The sequence below is a fragment of the Primulina tabacum genome, chromosome 9 (genome assembly GCF_025594145.1).
Source record: "Primulina tabacum isolate GXHZ01 chromosome 9, ASM2559414v2, whole genome shotgun sequence".
Classification (NCBI taxonomy): domain Eukaryota; kingdom Viridiplantae; phylum Streptophyta; class Magnoliopsida; order Lamiales; family Gesneriaceae; genus Primulina; species Primulina tabacum.
In genome coordinates this window covers 32132904-32156313 of record NC_134558.1, presented here as the reverse complement: position 1 = coordinate 32156313, position 23410 = coordinate 32132904, and the positions used below count along the sequence as shown (strand labels likewise).

General features: G+C 31.9%; 2 protein-coding genes and 1 pseudogene across 2 annotated transcripts; 2 read left to right on the top strand and 1 right to left on the bottom strand.

The window, feature by feature from the left end:
• The first annotated feature begins 2371 nt into the window (after nucleotides 1-2371).
• On the top strand, nucleotides 2372-4954 carry LOC142555243 (G-type lectin S-receptor-like serine/threonine-protein kinase LECRK3). Its single transcript, XM_075666014.1, is given in 2 exon segments — nucleotides 2372-3917; nucleotides 3919-4954. Coding segments are annotated over 2 exon segments (2382 nt in total). The 5' UTR covers nucleotides 2372-2456; the 3' UTR covers nucleotides 4840-4954.
• Nucleotides 4955-12270: 7316 nt separating this feature from the next.
• LOC142504404 (uncharacterized) lies at nucleotides 12271-15597 on the top strand (annotated as a pseudogene).
• A 342-nt stretch (nucleotides 15598-15939) lies between these two features.
• On the bottom strand, nucleotides 15940-18695 carry LOC142555241 (transcription factor bHLH122-like). The gene is given in 7 exon segments (XM_075666013.1): nucleotides 15940-16286; nucleotides 16397-16465; nucleotides 16542-16607; nucleotides 16689-16859; nucleotides 16948-17149; nucleotides 17151-17238; nucleotides 17470-18695. Coding segments are annotated over 7 exon segments (1251 nt in total). The 5' UTR covers nucleotides 18071-18695; the 3' UTR covers nucleotides 15940-16232.
• Nucleotides 18696-23410: the final 4715 nt, after the last annotated feature.

The window sequence follows — 23410 nt, the reverse complement described above, 5'->3', positions numbered from 1 at the left end:
TGAATAATCTTGTTGTAGTAATAGGTTGGGAAGAACAACATTTTTGATACAGTGACTTTATGGGTGTTCAAATTTCCGATAAAATCGAAAAAATCATGAATCCAAATCGAAAAAACCTAACAATGAATTGAAAATCAAATTTTGTAATTCAGATATACATGTTAAAACCGAAGTTTATTTGGTTCGGTTTTGGTTTATATATGTCAAGACTGAACCGATCGAAAAAACCGAAATTTCATTAAATTAATAATTTTATTTATCTTATATATTTTCCGAGATGATATTTAGTGAATATATGATCATTTCGAATAATTTTTAGTTGATTGTTATTTATTTAATTCATTAATGAACTTTATATTTAAATGTTTACTATGAAATCAAGTAAAAAGATAACATATTAACATTTTTGTTAGAAAAACAAACCGAATCGATTCGAAAGAAAATTGTTCGGATATCGGATTATATATTTCTAAAATAAAAATAGAAAATCGAAAACTGGACCGAAGCGACCCGACCCCACCCGACCGATGAAACCCTTATGTAACTTGCATATTTTTCATTTTGGTCTTGTTATCAGTTAATTATCAATTTTAATAAATTAACTTGCATTTTTTCTCTCTCATTTTTAGCAATTTTTCATCGGAATGCTGATGTGGTATGAGAGAAATGATGCATGGTATTGAAAAATAATGATGTGATACCGAACATTGTTTACGTATCCGATACTGTGTCCATATATGAGATGAAAATACGATACGCAACTTTAAAAAATATTTTGTTAAAAAAATTGCATAATTGACAGAATAAAACAAAACAACAAGACTTGAGAAATAAGCGAACACGTAAAATTAAAACTTTTTTTGTGTTGCTAAAAATGGAAAAACACTATATTGGAGCCTTAAACGATGAAATTCACAACACTACAGGCAGGGGCGGAGCTACGTGGGCTCCTGCCCGGGCTTTAGCCTGGGTGGCTCAATTTTTTTTGAAAAAATTTATAGGTAAATTTTGTATAATTTTAGAATAATATGATATTAGTCCGAGTATATCAATTTAAAATATTAAAAAATTCTAGAGTTTAAAATTCTAGCCCATGACTCCGATGAGTTTTGTTAATCGAGCTCGTTTTCAGCCGGAAAAACTTTTTTTTTCGTCCAAATCAAACATCATAGAAGAATCATTAAAATCTTTTTTCCTCCTTTAGCTTTGTTAAGTGAATGTTAATTTACGATGCAGTTTTGGTCCTTAATTTGCTTACTCTAAAAAATTCTTGAGTTAGTGAGGATCGCAAAGACGTTGATTAGAAATAACTAAAAATTAAGTATTTGAAATAATATAAAATTCTCAAGTTTTTAATATGACAAAAACTTGTGTACAGTTTCACATGTTGTATTTTGTGACACAAATATCTTATTTGGGTCATTCATGAAAATATATTACTTTTTATACTAAGAGTATTATTTTTTATTGTTAATATCGGTAGAGTTGACCTTTCTCACAGATAAAGATTCGTGAGACCGTCTCACAAAAAACCTACTCTTTTAATTTATACGTTTCGAATAGAAACATGTGTGAGATAATATTCTTAACACAGTTTCATGAGTCAATTTCGTTAGACAAATATTCTATTTGAGTCACTTATAAAAAAAATATTATTTTTTATTATAAATATGATTAGTTTGGACTCGTTTTCATACATAAAAGACGTGTGAGACTGTATGAAAAAATTGAAAAATTGGTTTTGTAAGTAAACGATAATGTGTTGACGGTTGACCTGGCTCCTACTGCCCCGTCTTCCACGTTCTTTACATATCAGAAATTAATACTTGTGGAATGATTTTTGTAACCTGCAAAAAAAGTCGTCAAAAACATTTATATTTCAAATCTGTGGGCTAGGAATGTTCGACCACATCTAAAACTTTATCTCAAGTTTTACAAGTGGGACCAGGACCAAGTCTCTTGAGTTTTAAGAGTCTTGGAGTTTGAGTTTAGTAAGTTAATTTTAATTTTCGACTATTTTGATTTAATTATTGACATGATATATATAATTTTCGATACTACATTAGCTTCATCCAACGTCACGTAAACATTTTTTTGTGTCTCATAGATATTTGACAAAACTTGTCTCACATATCGTATTTTGTGAGACATATCTCTTATTTAGGTCATCCATAAAAAAAGTATTACTTTTTATTATAAGAGTATTACTTTTTATTGTGAATATCGGTATGGTTGACGTCTCATAAATAAAGATTCGTAAGACCGTCTCACAAGAGATCGTCTCACAAAAGACATATTTTTTTTAAAATATGTCACAATTCCAGTATAATAGGGCTGGACGCCGTATTTGAGATCGTATGTCGTAGTTAGTTAGCTTCAACCCTTCAATTAATATATAGTGCTGTAATATTCTCCTTTCATTGTTCCAAGTGAGTCCATTGTCTTCCCTTGCTCCAATGGCTTACGCTGTTCATTTCTGTAAAATGTTACATTTCATGTTGGTTCTTTTGCTTCCAATATTAGCCACAGCGCAGCCCTATCGCAACGTTTCTTTGGGTTCATCTCTCATTGCGAACAATAAGAATTCAGCTTGGCCATCACCATCTGGTGATTTTGCTTTTGGATTCCGACAGATCGTGCCTGGTGGAGGCTACTTGCTAGCCATCTGGTTCGACAGTATACCCGAAAAGACTATAATTTGGTCTGCAAATCGAGATAATCCAGCTGTGGAAGGATCTAAGTTTCAGATTTTTACAGATGGGAGATCTGAACTTGATGATCCGAGGGGCCAGCCAATTTGGACTCCTAATCTGGCGGGCTCGGCTGTCGCATATGGCGCCATGCTTGACAGCGGTAACTTTGTACTGGTGGGCAATAAATCAGCTCTCTTGTGGCAAAGTTTTAATGATCCAACTGATACGATTTTACCGGCCCAGATATTGAATGAGGGGGGTAGATTGGTTTCAAGCTTTTCGGAGACGAATTACTCCAGTGGGAGATTCATCTTTGCGATGCAAGGTGATGGGAATCTTGTGTCTTACAACAGAAACTTCCCCATGGACGACAGCATCGGTGCGTATTGGACATCAAATACTGTTGGCAGTGGATTCCAAGTGATCTTTAACCAATCTGGCTACATCTTCCTTACAGCAGAGAATGGAACAATACTTGATTTTCTGTCTTCAAATGGCGCTTCAACCGCCCTATATTACCAGAGAATGATATTGGATTATGACGGGGTTCTCAGGCATTATGTATATCCCAAGTTTGGTAATTCAACAGTTGGAAGGACGATGAGTTGGTCCGTTTTGCACTTCTTACCAGAGAATATATGTCTCAGCATACCACTCAATTCGGTATGGGGTGCGTGTGGCTACAACAGCATATGCTCCCTTGGAACTGATCAGAGGCCTTATTGTTTCTGTCCCACAGGTTACTCTCCTATCAATCCAAGTGACATTATGAGTGGTTGCAAGCAAGATTTCGTCTCACAGATTTGTGATCAAGAATCACAAGATGCATCACTTTTCAACTTCGTCGACATGTCTAACACCGATTTCCCTGGTGGTGATTACATGTCATATCAACAAGTCCAAGAAGATTGGTGTCGACAGGATTGTCTCGATGATTGTTTATGTGACGCTGCTATCTTTAGAGGCAATAGATGTTGGAAGAAAAAGTACCCTCTTTCGAATGGAAGACTTGACTCGAGCGTCGGGGCGAAAGCATTGATAAAAGTAAGGAAACGTAATGCCACATTAGCCCCTCCAGCTAATATTCCGAACAAGAGCAAAAGATCCACTCTCATTATCACAGGATCTGTTCTGTTGGGAAGTTCGGTATTTGTCAACTTACTCCTACTCGTTGCTTTCTTGTTGTTTGGTTTTCATTTAAAACGACGAGAATCAAAGATTCTATCATCCGTACTCGGCCAACATAAGAAGTTTCACTTTCAAAGAATTACAAGAGGCAACAAATGGATTCAAGGAAGAACTTGGTAGCGGGGCTTGCTCAACTGTGTATAAAGGGACTCTGATGAACGAAAATGATTGTTTAATTGCTGTGAAAAAGCTGAATAAGATAGCCAAAGATTCTGAACAAGAACTGAAAACTGAATTGAACTCAATCAGCAGAACTAACCACAAAAATCTGGTGCAATTACTAGGATACTGTGATGAAGTTGAAAACAGGCTTCTCGTTTACCAATACATGAGTAATGGCTCGATAGCAAGCTTTCTTTTCCAGAACTCAAGGCCAAATTGGTACCAAAGAGTACAGATTGCAATTGGAACCGCGAGGGGACTCTGCTATTTGCATGAAGAGTGCAGCACTCAAATCATACACTGCGACATCAAGCCTCAAAATGTTCTCTTGGACGAATCCTTCGTGGCAAAAATCTCGGATTTTGGGCTTGCAAAACTTCTAAAGGATGATCAGACCCGAACAACTACCATGATCCGTGGAACCAAAGGATATGTAGCTCCTGAATGGTTCAGAAACATGCCTATCACAGTAAAAGTCGACGTGTACAGCTTCGGTATCTTGTTGCTGGAGCTCATTTGCTGCAGAAAGAATTTCGAAACAAGCATTACGAATCAGAACGAGGAGATTCTGTCTGATTGGGCTTATGATTGTTACAAAGACGGTACACTGCACTCGCTAGTTGCCAATGACGAGGAAGCCACAAACGATATCAAACGGTTCAAGAAATTCGTGTTGGTCGCCATTTGGTGCATTCAAGAAGATCCGTCATTGAGGCCTAACATGAAGAGAGTTTTGCATATGCTCGAAGGATCTATCGAAGTGCCTCTTCCACCGGATCCTGAATCCTTCGTATGATGTTGGTGCTTTAAGATGATGGACTAAGTCATGTAATTGAAGCTGAGTTTGGAACAAGGAAATAAGGATATATGTGATTAATTCTGAATTTTTCTCAAAATATATTTACGAATAAGATTTTTGTTGCTTTCTAAATTCAGACAAAAAAAAATTAATACCTAAATATTTGAACTGTTGTTTACTTGTGTGTACATGCATCGTAAAAATTATATTCAAGTGTCCATGAAGATTTTAATTTTAACAAACATATTTTCATTCACTAATTCAACAAAATTCCGAAATCCTAGTATAGACTTGTATTCAAAAACTTTTGACAAAAACCTTGTGTGAGACGATCTCACGGGTCGTATTTTATGACTACAGATATGTTATTTGAGTCATCCATAAAAAATATTACTTTTTATGCTAAGAGTATTATTTTTTATTCTGAAGATAAAAATTCGTGAGACCATCTCACAAGAGACTTACTCAAAACTTTTTATTCTCACTAAAATTTAGGTTTCTAAAATTGAAAAGGAAAGATATATATGTGTACATATATATCGTAGAACTGAAATTCAATCTCTTTGCCAAAAATTATAATTATCAATGCAACTTAAATATTAAATCTTACTGTAGTACAATCATTACATATCGACCGTTATCTTAATATAGACAATTATTTTCCAATTATAATATTTAAAGATATAATAAGAACGAAAATTATTTGTAGAAGTTTGTATATTAATTACTTTATCAAAAACATGTAGTCCAATGTTTGAGATAATGAAATTTTATATTATACATAATATACAACACTTGTGTATTTAGTTTTTTTTAAATATTATTTATTTTGAAAATTTTAAGGAATATCATATAAATATTTTAATAATGTATTCAATCATTGATGCTGAAAGATTCATCTACGTTGACGACGATAACAAAATTGAAGTTGAGGCAATTTATATTATTATTAAATACTAGAATATATTTGGATATTTATGAAACATTTGTTGTACCGTCTTTTAGATTGACTTTGATTTCCATTTCCGCATTGGACAAATTCGGTTATTCTCGTTCTTTTGGAAATGGAATATTCAATTTGTTTCTTGATTCAAAATTGGTTGGTTTTGGTTTTTTTTTATTATCACGATAAAATAATTTTTATTATGTGGATGTTATTGTTTCATTTAATGAATCTCTATAATCAAGTAAAGACACTAAAAGAAAATTAACAGTAAGTATTCAGCTGCGTTATGGCAAAAGAAATTGGGTCATATCTCTGAAAATAGAATAGGGAGACTTGTGTTAGACGAAATTCTCAAATATTTAGCTTACACAAATTTTAATAATTGTGTTAATTGTATAAAGGGAAAACAAACCAACAAAAGGAGATTTAAAGCCAACAGTTTTCAGGCTTCTTAGAATTTATATGTATTGATATTTGTGGACCATTCCCTTCGACTTCTTGGAATGATCAATAATATTTTATAACATTCACAGACGATTTTTCAAGATATGAATTTATTTATTTCATTCATGAAAAGACACAATCATTGGATATGTCCAAAAATCATAAAGCTGAAGTTGGAAATCAACTTGGCTTAAAGATTAAAAGCGTTAGATCTGAAGGTGGGGGTGAATATAATGGTAGATATGACGGTTCATGTGAACAACGCCCAAGACCTTTTGATAGATTCCTAGAGGAATCCAGCATCATCCCACAGTACACTATGCCGGGTTCGCCCACTATGAATGATGTTGCTGAAAGACGAAACAGAACGCTTAGGATATGGTGAGAAGTATGATAAGTCATTCTGCCTTACCAAGATCACTCTGGGGAGAAACACTAAAGACCGCAACATATATCCTTAACATAGTTCCAAGTAAGGCATCAATCAAAACCCCTTATGAACTTTGGATGGGTAAAAAGTCTAGTTTTAAGCATTTGTATATTTAGGGATGTCCAGCTGAGACAAGGCCTTATAAGCCTAATGAAAAGAAACTAGACTCAAGGGCAGTCAGATGAAAAAAAAATTAAAACTAGACTCAAGGGCAGTCAGATGAAAAAAAAATTATGTATATGCATACTTTTATTTAAGTGGTGATTATGATGACAAGTTTTTGAAGGAAGTGATTTAGTTGTGACTAACACGATGACACGATGACATGTAAAGCCGGGACTCAGTGGACGGGTAATGCTGTCGCTGATGTCCTCGCCGCCGGGTACCACGGTTAGACGTAGATGGATCCATCGACTGACATGATGATACGAAAGTCACAGCTAATGAACGAAATTCAAATTAAGAAAATTAACACGTATATGTTGATGCGATGATACATGCTATGCTTATTACCATGTTTTGACAGGTCACGTTTACGCATATGATTTTACTGCAGATACGAAATGTATGTTGATTATGCTATTTTTTACTGCTGTGTGCTACGCATATGTACTCGTTATCTCTGGTACATGTGTGTTGAGTCTTTAGACTCACTAGGCGTGTGTGATACATGTGAACATTTTGATCAGGAGACCGGAGGTGCCGAAGACCGAGTAGGCAGGCGGGATGTGCACACATGACCCGAGGACCATTATTTTCCGCACATCACGATTTTTGGAGAGATGGGAGAACATGGATATTTTATTCACTGGTTATTATACTGCTGATTACTAGTATTTTGAATTGTTCATGTTTCGATTTCTTACTTGGTTGAATTTGATCATTTTTAAGCTACATTATTTTTAAAAACGCCAAATGTTTACGATTATTTTTAAATGGTACTTTTCTTTAGTATGGTTGCATGCATGCAATATATTTAAGTGTTTATTTCCCGAAATGTGAGCTTTATATAAAAAAATATTTCCGCACTTTTAAAATGAGTAGACGTTACAGTTGGTATCAGAGCCGGTCTGTCCTAGTACGGTGTGGTTCGGGGACGAACCAAGCAGAAGTTGGTGGGCATGTGAGACCCGGGGCCGAAGAGGGTGCGGGGTGATCGCCGGTGCCATGAGGTTGCACGGAAATTGTTTATAATAGCCTTCAATAATTCTTTAACATTATTATGTTGATCGATGGAACCACGAATAACAATAGAGATCTTGGTCTTTATGAATATCACGTAGATTCGATTAGATCGTTCCCATTTTTTTATAAAGATCAATATCGTCCGGAATGATGTTTTTAGTAATAGCATATGGTTCGTCTTCTCGTATATCATAATCAATATTCATCCACCCAACTGAAAAAGAATTCTTTTTTCAGATTGATTGAAGTAAAACAACTCTGATTCTACTAACAAGGCTTGCTTTAATAATTTACTTATTACTCGATAGAAAGGCAATAAGTGTAGTTTATGTTTTACAAAATATAATAATATTATTTTCAAACAAAAACATATATTAATATTGTCTCGTATTTTTATTAACCAGATCAATCCGATATCTTACATATTACAAGATTAGAGCAATAATCTCTTGTAATTTGTATTTTTTTGACTCCTCAACAAATTATACTTGCAACTTGTATCCCCTTAGCCAAAAGAGAATCAAAGAAAATATAGGGTGTCAGTAATGTAATGGAGTGGGTGGTGCTCATTTCTCATCTTGATCAGTTCCATCAGCATGCTTATTGTCCACTATGGGCAGGAGTCGCGCATAGACATGTGTGACCGGGTACGAATACATTAACGGGTATCTTATTCTTTGCATGTGAGAAACATTTAAAATAAGATTAAAATTTTCGATTAAATTTTGTTATGCATCACGAGCTAAATTATATATATAGAAGCATTAGCTGGTGATGCATAATAAAATTTAATTATATATATATATATATATATATAAACACACACACACACACAAAAATATATAAATGAAAATTCACGTATAAAGTCAATATATATATATAAAATAATTAATAATAATTGTTTGTTTTAAATGTGTTCATTTATCTTCTCATTCACGATTTAAATATATGTGATTATTAGTATTTGGTACTTTGTTATGCATATTCACGTTATAATATGTTATTTTTATCTAATGATTTAGATTTTTTTTATATTTAGTTTTTCATTATGTAAATTAAATTAACTAAAGTCTAGAAATAACTCATTGTTGAATTGTGAATTTTCTTTGATGTCTTATTAATTGTTTTTTTCATGTTCTCATTAATTAGTTTATGCGTTGTTTATTTGGTTAGTCATCATATTTTATCTTCATTTTCATCGATTATTTTAAAAATAAGACTACAACTTATGTGTTTAAATAAAAGTTATTTGAAACAAATATTTTTTTTGCGGTTTACATTTATAAATTACTTGAATCAAACACGGTAAAAGATAATTGTGAGTAGAGTCGTCAATTTGTGTTGGATCCGTCGGGTTAGCACACTCTATCAAACAATTTAAGTATGTGTGTTGAAATTTTGTCAACCTATTTAAAGGTGGGTCTAAATGAGCCCGCGCAGGCCTAGGCGACAGGCTTAGGTTCGTCCTTGGGCCCGGAAGGGAATTTTTTATGCATCATGGATTTATAAACAGTTCTCTCATTATTTTTAGTTGGATAACATGTTAATCTATTAAAATTAAATAATATAATTTAATGATGAGTATGAATACATTGTAAAACGAATAATTACTCTTTTGTAAAATTTTCGTAAATGTTTTTGTCGTGGAGAAAATATTGTCTCAACTTTAGAACGCATTGAAAATTTACTCAGATGTAAAGGTATTAATTCAATTTTCAATTTAGGTTTTCGGATTTTGTCAACATGATATGTATTTTTTTTTCCTGATTTTTCCTTTATCTCTAAAATATAAATTATCAAATAGATGAAAATGATTTTTTTTTCTTCTACTTATGTGGAATATCAAATATATACTCTACTCAAATGTCTTATAAATTCGTTGATAAAGTAAAACGTCATTTGTATAAACTTATTTTTTACATACAATAATTGTTCTTGCGCTGGGTAGAGCAATTGAAATTTTGTTTGAGCTGTTGTACTGTTTAAAATATTTGAGTTGCAATGTTACCACCATCTATAATTTTTGCTAGAACAGCAAATGTTGGGTCCTACAATTGGCATCAGAGCCAAGATCACGAATTTGATTTTCATTGATTGCAATTAATATAATTATTAGGAGAGATATTTTTTGATACGATAATTGTCCCTACTGGGTAACATAATCGAAATGTGGCGCTTGAGCTGCTTTATGATGTAAAAAAATCTAATTTGTCTCATTACAACCAGCTATAGCTTTCGGTAAAGTGATAAATGTTCGATCCCACATTATTCGATTGTAAAATTAGAAGAAACAAGTTACTTTCAACTTTTATTTTTGAATTGGTCCCTTATATGTTAATCGATTTTTAAATTTGAAAACATTCTTCTATTTTCAGATATTGTTATAGATTGAATGACAACCGATTATTTTCAAATTGAAAAAATACATAATATAATTCATCTAAGTATCATTAACTAAAATATTTAAATGAAATATTGGATTTGTCGATCCTCAAAAAAAAAAAAAAACAAAGTTTGATCATTAAATGAGAAATGAGATATTTAAAGAAAGTTATAATCTCCATAATACACTATATATGAATGTATCACTATAGTTTTGCAACTAAAAGGTCATGAATTTTTCCACCTATTATTTTTATATCATATTTAAAAATAATTATGAATCTAATTTTTTTTATATATTTTGAGTTGGTCTTTATTATGAAAATCATTATGAATAAATTGAATTTGAAAATTCTTATATTAATATATATATATATAATATATATATATATATATATATATATATATATATATATCTATATATTACCATAAGCCCAGGCAATGAAAAACTATAAAATGAACTTATTCATCTTTAATTTATACAAATTATATAGTGAAAATATATGTCGATTAATACAGTGAAGTAGAACATATATTCATATATAACAAAATATCTATACAAGAAAAACAACATAAAAAATATTTTCTAGACATGAATATTTTTTCGTCTTCATAAATTTTTACATTGAGATTGAGAGATAAAATGAAAATAATGTTAACTATTTTGGATTACACAAAAAATAGAAAGGGAGAAAAAAGTGTCATTTTTCATACAACGAATTCAGTTTAATTTTATTATACTAGAAAGTTATATTTATTATTCAAACTATATGTACACAACAGATTTTCTCAAAACAAATATACACAAATTATCTCATGGAGATATATAAACAGCTAAGAAAATTAAAGATATCATTATATGGAGATAATATCAATAGGACATTAGTAATTTAATTGTGCTCGTCATGTTTTATGAGTTAATATGAAATATTAAAATAGATGTCATCAGAGTCAGTAAAAAGATGATTTATTGTCAAAATATTATTATTATATATTCCAAATAAATGACAAATTCAATAATATTTTTTGATCAGTACGTCAATACTTTTATATGATGATGATTGTTATAATAATATGCAATTTATACATTATAGAGTATAAGTGTCTAATAAATTAAATATGACTAGGAAAGTAAAAACATCAAATGACAATAATTGTCACTTTATATAAAGAGAAAAATAGCCAACACCATTGTAAACAAAAAAAATTGGAGATCATTGAAACGTAATAATTAAAGACTATAATAAAATATATGCATTTGTTGATATAATATGACAAATAACAAAAGAAAACGATATTATAAAAAGAAAAAAGAAATGAGAAAAAAATTGAGTAGTCCAAATCTTTTTAAAAAATTAAACAAAAATTTTTTTTATCCAACTTAATTACATATACTTAATTAACATGAAATGTGAAAATTTACAATACTATTGTTATTATCTTTTGTTGAGTTAACTAATTCTGATTCGAATTCTAATTACTCCATCATACTATTGTCGATATATAACCTAGATTTCATATCGATAATTATTCTAACAACGCCAATATTTTTTTCCCCGACAAAAATTGTTAAGAAATTCAATTAGATAAATAAGCAGAAACATAATCATTATATATAGTTTGTGTTAACCCCATATATAAATAGAAAAAGTCATCAATCTCTAATCTTAACTTGAAAAATCCGGATTCGATACATTCGGTTTCAGCCAATACTCGATGTTTTTTTCTGTATCCTTAACTTGAAATAGTAAAGAGTAACCAATTGGAAACGAAATTGAGCGCTAGTGGGGATGGAGGTAAGGGTAAAGTGGAGCTTTAGAGTGTCCACAGAACCAAATCAACACAAATTTTCTCAAGAATTTTGTGGTCGTTCGGACATACAATCAGGTGGGAGTTGGACCACATTTAGTCCGATCCACGTAAGGGCCTCTCTTCTCCCTTTCTTGTTAGATTCGGTTTTACGTACAAAATCTGCACCTAACCCCTTGCCACTAGTTCAAAATCTCAAATACAGGATAACCTCTTTTCGACGGAGTTAGGGATGGCGACGACTTGGAGACATGGAGGGGATGACAGAGTTGATGTTTTAGGAACATGTAATATATTCAAGGCTGAACGTTGATTCTTTTCTTTCTTTCTTTTTTTTTAAGTTTGAGAGCTATTATTAATTTCGAATAATTTTTATAAGGTTCCAAACATAAGCGAACGGTGCATCAAACAAAAATTTCTTAGTTCACCTTCTGTTGGGAGTGTTCGATTTGGAGGAGTAGGTGAATGATTGATCAATGATCAGAAGCAGGGGCGAAGCTTATTAAGGCCCAGTGTGGGCTGCTGCTCACACTGGGCCAAAAAAAATTAATAGTATTTTTAAATGTGGGCAAAAAAAATTAATCGTATTTATAAATATAAGTGGGCCAATTTTTTTTAAAAGCCCCCTAAACAATTAATTCAAAACATACAGTTCTTTCCGCTAGAAAACTAGAATTACACTGTCGAAAAAACTGAAAAGGTCTTGGATTTGGGTCAAAGCAGATGGCAGGAGACAACAACTAGGGGCAAAGATGGCTTCAATAACTGATTAGCTTTAATTATGTGGAGTTAGGTATAAATTCAGAACTTTTAATTTTATGCTTTAATTTTCATTTTATTTTCTTATAATTTCAAAAGTGGTGTTTGTTATCTTAATATTTGTTCGATGTTGTTTTTCCCCTATTTAGTGTGTTCCATTTGTTCCTAATTTGCGCCTCTAATACTTTTATGTAATCTATTGGTTGTTATTTAATACCGTGGTGATAGATATTGATTATGATTTATATGTTGATAGCTTTGTAATTGTTTCAACATTGTATTTTCCCATCATCTTGGCACATTTTGTGAAGTATTAAACTAGAAAAACATTACATAAAAAAATATAACGGCTTTTAAAAAAAATCAATGCGAGTTGATTTATAAATATATATATAAAGCTAAACATATTATAATTTTTTTATTTTATCAGGAAATCAATATTTACAATGCATAGATTTTTTTAAAAAAAAGATCCAGAACCAGAAGTACAAAGCATTGGAGATGTTAGGGTTGAAGAATTTGATATCTCATAACTACTTGCAGATCCTGGACTTAGGACTCCAATTTGTGAATATAATGTTAATATTAGGGATCAAGTTCGAAAGGCATATTTGGAAAAAGGTCCATGTCAACCTTCAGGCTATGAATTTCCAAAAAGAAAATTTGGAGTAAGCCAATGTAGACGGTTCAATCCTTCATGGTTTAATGAATTTGGTGATTGGTTGGAATATAGTGTAGAAAAAGATGTCGCATACTGTTTGTATTGTTATCTCTTCAAGACAACTAAGGGAAAACAAGCGGGAGGGGAGGCTTTTGTTAATGAAGCATTCACAAATTGGAAGTGTAAAGATAGGTTAAGTATTCATGTTGGCCAGCATGACAGCGAACATCATAAAGCTCGAAGGAATTGTGAAACTTTGATGAATCAAGATGAGCACATTCAATCAGTTTTGCACAAACAGTCAAAGCAAAGGCGGAATGATTATCATATCCGTCTCAATGCTTCAATTGATTGTATTAGAGTTTTGTCGCGACAAGGGCATGCATTTCGAGGTCACGATGAAACTGAAATTTCTCTTAATCCAGGTAATTTTTTTATCCAATTGGAATTTTTAGGTGGTCATAATAAGATTAATGATGTGATATTGAAAAATGCTCCTAAAAATTGCAAGTTGACGTCACCTGATATTCAGAAGGACATAGTGAGTGCTTGTGCCACTGAAACGATTAATGTTATTATCAGAGATGTTGGTGATTCATTGTTCTCTATTTTAGTTGATAAATCTCGTGATGTTTCAACAAAGGAGCAAATGTCAGTTGTTATCCGTTATGTGGATAGTAGTGGACATGTAAATGAACGCTTTATCGGGATTGAACATCTTACCGGTACTACATCACTCTCACTTAAAGCTGCTATTGATAAGATGTTTTCTAGATATAATTTGAGCTGGTCTATGTTGAGAGGACAAGGTTTTGATGGAGCAAGTAATATGCAGGGTAAATTTAATGGTTTAAAAGCACTCATTTTAAAGGAGAACCCATGTGCATTTTACATACATTGTTTTGCCCATCAGCTTCAACTAGCTTTTATAGCTGTGGCCAAGAAAAATCTTCCGATTTCTAATTTCTTTCGTGTTGTTGGCGATGTGTCAAATGTTGTTGGAGCATCTTGCAAACGTTCTGATCTTCTTCAAGAAAAACATTCAGATTTTATTGTCGAGGCATTGGAGAGGATGAGATTTCAAGTGGCCGAGGACTTAATTAAGAAACTACCCTTCAACGTGCTAGGGGATACACGTTAAGGGTCACATTACAATTCTTTGATAAGCTTGATTTCCATGTTCTCTGTTGTCATTGATGTGCTTGAAATAATTTCAGAAGATGATTCTAGTTCTCCTGATCAAAAAACTGAAGCATTTAATTTATTGGAGTCAGTACTTTTATTTGATTTTGCATTCAATCTACACTTGATGAAACATGTCTTAGGAATTTCGAGTGAACTGTCGACATCATTGCAAAAAAAAAAAATCAGGATATTGTGAATGCAATGGATTCGGTACAAATATGCAAACACCGACTCCAAAAATTGAGAGATGATGGTTGGGATTCATTTTTAGAAAAGGTTCACCGGTTTTGTGAGCAACATTACATTGATGTTCTCAAAATGGATGATATGTTCACATGTTGGACACCACGTGGTCGTCCCCATCGTAATCCACCAGAAATGACAAATTTGCATCATTATCGTGTGGATTTATTCTATGGTGTTATCGACATGCAACTTCAAGAGTCAAATGATTGTTTCTAAGAGGCAGGTATAGAGTTACTCCTTTGTGTAACTTGTTTGTGTCCACGAAACTTGTTTTATGCTTTGGACAAGAAAAAATTGATGCAACTAGCTGAATTTTATCCACAAGATTTTTCAAGATTTGATCTCCTCACACTTGATGATCAACTTGAAACTTATATATGTGATATGCATTCGAACAAAGTATTTCAAGGATTGAAAGGACTTGGTGATCTGTCAGAGAAGTTAGTTATGTCAAAGAAAAATAAGGTGTACCCATTGATTTATAATCTTTTGTCATTGGCATTAATTCTACCGGTTGCAACGACGACAGTAGAGAGGGTGTTTTCTGCCATGAGAATTGTGAAAGACAGGTTTCACAATCGAATGAGTGATGATTGGATGAATGTTAGTCTCATTGTCTACGTAGAGAAAGATATATTTCTGATCGTTGATAATGAATCTATTGTGCAAAGGTTTCAAAATATGAAGACTCGAAAAGAACAATTGTAAGGTGGTTATTTTGTGATGTTTTATGATTAAAAGATTTTTTTTTTGTTTTATTACTTATATCATATCATAGCCTACACTGAATCAAAATTCTAGCTCCGCCCCTGGAGTTTGATTCCTCTTACCAACATTTTATTGGGTAAGCATGTCGCACATGATTAATTTGTCAAGTGCGTTTTACCCATGATTTGCATACTATTACGTTAATCTGGAAATTTTATTCAGTACACATCGAAATGCAAACAAATTGATCCTCATTCGACAAACAGCATTTTGTGAGTTGTGTTAATGTTTTGACGTCGGAAATAAGCTCCAATTATTCTGAAATATATATCGCTGCGAATGTAATTGAAATCAATTTATTTAAATTACATCCTAATTTTAGCATCTTAACTATATCGATGTCTTTATTCGAAAGTAGAATATAAATTTCAAAATACATGAATGCCATAATCTTATATTTCAAAAATCATACATCCAGCTCCACTTGCTGGCATCCAAAATGACCATTCTACCTTAGCCCCCACCACAATCTAAATAAGACTTCTACTCCAATTAGCTTCCAAAGGCATGCTTGATTTCCCAACTTAACTCTTCCTCAGAAGCATTTCTTGATCCTAATATTCAAACCGTTCGAACTATAGTTTCTGCTTCACCAAGCACGTACATTTTGCGCGATTATCAGAGAGCATCTGTGAAGTTCATAAAATCCCGAAAAAACGGACAAGAAAATGGTGAAAACAAATGAGTTTTTGTCAAAAAATATGAAGTGCTTGAATTTAAAGTCACTCTAGATGTCTACCTTTACTTCTGTCTGAAGATCCTTAATGTAATCAACAGCTAAATCCAACATATCTGCTGTATTCGTTTGCTGCACGGATCGATCAAAACGTAAAGAAACATGACCTGGTTCGATTAGCATTTTGTGTGGGGAAAATTTGGTGTACCTTATCCATATTGGGAACAAGTTCTTGCAATTTCCTCATACGCTCACTGATCTTGGTTCTTCTAACCTGAAATAATTTAATCAAGCTTTACGAAAAAAACGAAAAGCTTGACACTTCGAACGCCATTTTTATCTAAGAAATCGTTACTCTTTCAGCAATGCTTCGAGGGTGGGTAGCACAGCCCCTTTTCGCTCTGATTCTACAAGGTACTGAATCTTGCAACAGCTTTTCCATCGCAGATATTTCGGCAGAACTTTTCGGTAAACTTAGGTGATGAGACAACAGAGTCGTGGGAGGGTTTCCGATTCCAGTATTCTGCTCATTACAACTCATGATTTAAACATCATAGGATGGAAATAGTCTGAAAAAGAAAGACAAGGAAGGGTCTGAATCACAATACAAGAACCTGGTCATCTGAGGTATTCAGACCCTTGTTTGCATTGTGGAAACTATCGGGCATAATCTCTGAGTCGTCCCATGAGTTAACAGAGAAACGTCCTTGAATATATTCATCATAATCAGCGCGGTTATCGTCAAAATGGGTGTCACCTGGACAGTTATCTCCGAGGCCTTTGCTCGAAACTTCAGATATTGGAGCCCATAATTCCTGAAGAAAAAGAAGGATGCATTGAAGAGAAAAGTGGTGATGTTTCTGCCTTAAGCCCAAGATTGCCTATTCCTCTCGTTGTAAAGAACTCTGTCAAAGTTTAATCCGTTCCGAAAACTGAACGTATAAAACATTTGCTTCTGTTTATCAGATTGAAGCTACAAAAATTGGTTAAGACACAACCGAAAGGAATTTTTTCCTGTTTGATAATTTAGAAAAAAGACAAATTACGGTTTGGAATTTATATTTTTGAATAAACTTCTCTTGAAAAACCTGCCATAAAAATTGCCAAATGAGCCATAACAAAGCAAAAAACATTACCATTTTCTATATTTATGCTAGCAAATAGTCCAGCTGGTGAACTTCTATGTCGGATAAGATTTGAGCCACCGCCGACGCGACCGCTGTTGCAGCCTCCGCTGCCACCGCTTTCCATCTTGATCTGCGCGACTCGATTCGAGCTAATGGAACCTAGTAACCTGTTATACGAATTGTCCATGACAGAATTTGCTGCTTCGGAGCTATGATTCTGATACATCATCTGAGAAACTGTCGAATAATCACAGCTTTTCTGCCTCTGCAACTGATTAGATTCTGTCTCCTTCCTAGGTGGCAGAAACGGAGGATTCGCTTGAGATTGTGACTGTAAATGCAAGTGTTGTTCTTGAATACTGTCCGAAGAATTCATGAATCTGGAGAAGATTCTTTGTGTCTCAGGACTAGAAGCCCGGAGGTTGAAAATCTGCTCCAAATCCTCCGTTTCCAATTCGCCATGGCCGGAAGAATCGTTTCTGTTCAAAAGGGTGGCAAAATATGAACTCGGAGCAGATCGATACCGGGTTAATCCAGAGCCTGTTTGCTGCTGCGTCTGCATATTTTGCTGGAACTGCTGCTGTTCTTGCGGCCGCTGATGATTATTCATCAAATTGAAGTTTCAAAACTCGGCTAAAAAAAAAGAACTATACTGGAGGAGAAAATTCAAAGAAAACCCAAAAACGCAAGAGTCGGAATCAAGATTCTGAGTCCCTTAGATCTCACATGCATTGGGATTTTCTATATAATCAATCACAATACCCAAAAAAAAACTTAGTCCGCAAATCATTCACATATATATTCCAAGAATCTATCTATCGATGATCCATCAATATATATAAACCACTGGAAACAAGATATTGGAGACGAAATGATTGAAATGAAGATAATAAGATAAGAACACCATCCACAAATTAAAGAAAAGGGAATATATACAAATCAAATTCAGACAGCAAAAGCCAGACTACTTCTTTTAACAATATAATCATGATCCATAGAAGTAGTGGAACTTTTTTGTGCAATAACTCAATTCTTTGTTGGAAAAGGGTCTCCAAATACTGAGTTCAGAGTGGAGGAGAAGTGGAGATTGTGGTTGTGGCAGACTGGTGATGGCCTAATGGGTTTCTTGTGTGATAGAGAAATATTGAGATGAAAATGGTGTAGCCAATGGGAACTCAGAAATCCAGTGATCACGGCTTTTCTTTTCTTTTTCTTTTTTTAAATTTCCCCCATTAACGAAGCATTGAAATTTCTCAACATTTTTAGCCCTTCCTCGTTGTACTTTAGCTTCACATAGGACCACATCAGGGAGACTGGAGTGAAGATAGTAGACTTTTATTGTAATTTTCACTTGTCTTAAACTCGAGACATTGATACAGATGACTTTTGTAAGTGCATCTCCTCGTATTCATGGAAAAAATAGCCTAGCCATTCTAAAATCTCGAGAATTTTGTATATATTTTGCTCGTGTCCTCTAGCCGTCTTTTGGATCTTTATAGTTATTTTTGTTAATCAAACCAGAATTTGGAGACAAAAAAATCGACATTACAGTGTAGGAAAATGTTCAATTGTTTAATAATTACCCCATCATTGTTTCAAAGTTTCGCAAATATATTTTATTGTCTGAAGCATAAATTAGTTACTTGCCTCGGTCTCCCCTTCGGAAGGCATGATTACTTGCGTTTTAGCTGATGGGTGTTGACCATATCAAATTATTTTATTTCAAATTTCTTTATCCTCTGTGATGTAAAGCAAACAAATTTTATTAATTTTAACAATATCATCCTAGAAGTTTGTTCTTGTAATTCAACTAGTATTTAACCCGTGCGATGTACGGGATGATATTATTAAAAATAAGTGAAAAATGAATAGATATTTAAATTGAAAAAAATAATTATTAAAAAATGAAAATAAAAACTATTTTTTCGCTAATTTTAAAAAACTTTCTTAAATACAACGCATGTCGATTAATTTTTTCCGCTAATAATCATTATCATATATCAAAATTTTAGATTGTGTTAACCTAAATCAATGACATGATGCTTATCGTGTTTAGTGTATTGATATCGACTACCAACCTTAATACATATTTAATTCTTTAATTTTCGAGAAGTTATATATTATTATTTTTTAACATGTGATAAAAAAATAGCTTTAAATCATATTCAATAAAATTAATGAGAAATACTTTTTTAAGAATTCAGTAATTTCGTCTAAATTCACATTCACAAACAATTTTGTGACATGACATGTGTTTGACACATTTGAATGATAACAATAATTGTTTCATCAATATCTTTATTCAAATATGTTGTGAATTTATTTACAAAATCTCTTCATAACATACACACCAGCCTATTATTCCGAAAGAAAAATGAAACATGTGATCATAAGTAAATTATGTATAAATCAGAAAAGTTATTTTATTAACATTTACTATGTGTATTCCAAAACAATGTCAATAAATTTTATAAGGTGTCTTCTAATAAGATGCTTACTTTCTTTAAAATTGGTTTAATTATTTTCATTACGGGACATCATGTATCCGTGAACTTTGTAATATAGAAAAAAATTATCACGTTAGTAATACATAATAATTAAAATTTTGTACAAATAGAAGAATAATATTTTTTACTTCTCGATCATGAAATATAGATTTCAAACTTAATGTCTCGTTGTTCTCGTTATTTCCATATGTAGGTAGTTCATAACAATTAACAAATCTAAATTTAAACGAACATTGCATCTTGGAAGGATTCAACTCATATATGGTGCTGAAAAGAGGAGTCATTTCAGAATTCAATTTTGGAGTAAATAAATTTAGTAAGATAAATAGAATAAAACTGGTTTATAATATAATACGCAATATTGCATTATTTATAATTTAAAATTCAAATAAGACATCCAAATGAACAAAAATTATACATTGGATGCTTTTGACATAAGCATATCATACATTAACTATTTCAAATTATGAAAATCTCGAATTGCATACATTGTGTGTCAAACATTTCTGATTATTTAGGGTAATATACATGTTTATTGAGAGTAATTTAATGTCAATTTGAAACTCTTTTGAATCTATCTCTTTTAATTTTCTTGTGCTCTCTTATTTGAATTTTTAAAAAGATAATTCAAGATATACAATATACATATGATTTTAGGAAGAAAACTACAGTGCATTAATTCTTTCAAATTAAGGTAATTTCGAAATAATATGTATTTGGGATAAAAAAATTTATGATAATTAAATGTTAAATTAATGTCCATTGGAAAACCTTGTTGTAGTGATAACTTTTAACACTCAACCAATTTTATTTTTAGAAAAATTAAATAAACTAATTAAATATTGTATCTCTTTTTTAGTAAATAATTTGAGCAGGAAATTATTAAAATAGCAAAATTTATTTTTGAATGATTTACCTTATGAATGATATTGAACATTACAATCATTTGTATTTTAAATTTATTTATATAGTTTTTAATTAAACTGATTGATATAATCAATGAAAAATTTTAATATAGTTTATGTTTTCAATAGACTTTAATTTTAATTTGAATAAAAAAATAAAAAACATATAATACATAAATTACATTTGAATTAATATAAAAATTAATTAAATTAAAAATTGAATTAAATTAATTGATATAATCAATGCAAACAATAATTGAAGTGATCATTTATTGTAGTACACATATGTCAATATTCATGATAAATCTTTCCTTTTTTAGAAATGATATTTTGGCGGGAAATTACTATTTTTGGCAAAAACTCTGTTTTTATATATATATAGATTTTTATTTAGTATGATTGATTTTCGTATAAAATTAAGCGAGAAAATACGAAAAATCTCGTGAAAAAGCCATGTAGTAAATCAAGAGTTGCATCTTTTAATTAAATTTTCATTTAAACTTCATATATTCTATCAATTCGATTTTTTTTAAAAGTTAATTGACAAGCTCTCATAAACATAAGGCAAAAACTTGTGTGAGACGATATCACGGGTCGTATTTTGTAATACGGATATCTTATTTAGGTCATTTATACAAAATTATAATTTTTTATTTTCAAAGTATTACTTTAAATTGTGAATGTAGGTTTGATCTGTCTCAAAAATAAAGATTCGTGAGACCGTCTCACAAGAGACATACTCTAAAGATAATAATAAAAATAAATATTTTGGTCAAATATTGATACAACCAAACTCCCCAGCTGTTTTGAAAGTGATAAGTGATATGGTGAGTTGCCTATAAACTAAATTAATGATTCAGATTTTTCAGTCAGATTATATTTATCATAAACCAATAATTTGTAGATACCACGACCCCATAAAATCTGCAAATACTAATAAAACAAATACCCATTCCCTTTATTATCGGAGTTTCCCAATGGACATCTTATTTTATTATTTTTTAAAAAATATGAGTATTGAAAACAGCTGAGAAGTTATCAAAGATTGTTTTTATACAAAATTACCTGTGAGATTGTTTCACGTGTTAATTTTATGAGACGAATTTCTGATTTGACTCATAAAAAATATTATTTTGTATGTTTAAAGATTTATTTCAGGATCATTCCATATTCAATCACTCATTTTATGTCATATTCTTTTCAATTGTCCTGAATTGGTCCTTCATTGTCATTTGTTTTTCATATTTGGTCCTCCTGTTATTTTGACTGCTAAAATGGACGGAATTTCGTGGATAATTCCCCAATTTGTCCCCCATTTAATCATATTCTCCCAATTCGGTCGCTCAATTTTCAATTGTGCCGACTTAATTTTTACAGCTTGTAATGTGCTTTTAATAGTCTTACAATAAAATTACACGACTCCAACTCCTCGAATCTCATTGCGCCCTTTCTTTCTATTTTATTTTTTTTTTCTCTCTCACTGCAGCACTTTCCCTCTGTTACGCCCGAGCTCGAGACGTGTTGAAAGGCATTTTTTTAACAAAATAACATTGAAAACAATAAACTTTGTAGTACAATATATAAATAAATCAATCTTTCTCATAAAAAATAAATATTGTTTTATGATGATACGAAAACCAAATACAAAATGTGCGGAAACGAATTACAATCGAACTAAAGAAGATTAAAATGAAACTTTGGGATTGATAATCATCCCCAAGACATCTCTTGTTCTTCATCGTCGAGTTGTTTTTCGTTCTTATCTAGGGAGGAAAAGTAAAGAATGAGTATTTTCTAAAATACTCAGTAGATGAGGGTCAATCTATCATAACAAATATAAACATGACTTTTGATATTTGGTATTTGCTTGTGAAATCGGTTAGTGATTAAAGATGCATGTCGTATTAACTACTTTCGACTCTTATATACATGTGGTTTATTAATTTTAACATATTTATGAGCATTTGATACGGAATCAATTGCGGGAGTGTTGGGTGTAATAATTGTCCCTGCTTGGTAGAGCGATCGAATCGTGGTGCTTGAGCTGCTGTGCGTTTTAAAAGATTTGAGTTCTACCATTACTACTAGCTATAGCTTTTGGTAAAGCGGTAAGCACTCGGTCCTACAATTGGTATCAGATCCAAGGTCACGGGTTTGATTCTACATTGATTGCAAGGAGTGCAATTATTGAGATGGAGATTGTTGGATGCAATAATTATCCCTGCTTGGTAGAGTGATCGAATCGTGGTGCTTGAGCTGTTATGCATTTTAAAAGATTTGAGTTGCACCATTACTACTAGCTATAGCTTTTGGTAAAGCGGTAAGCACTCGGTCCTACATGGAGCTTATTATTCTCTTTTAGAATATTTTTCTAAAAAGATTAGAAACATGTAACTCTTGATTTCTTGTAGTGCCTTCATTTTATGTAATTTTTCTGATTTAGTCTTAGTTTTTTAAACTAAAAAAAAACACACGTACAAAAGCAGTAATTTAACATCCAATTAACTATAATATAAACATGACTATTTTTTTTAAAAA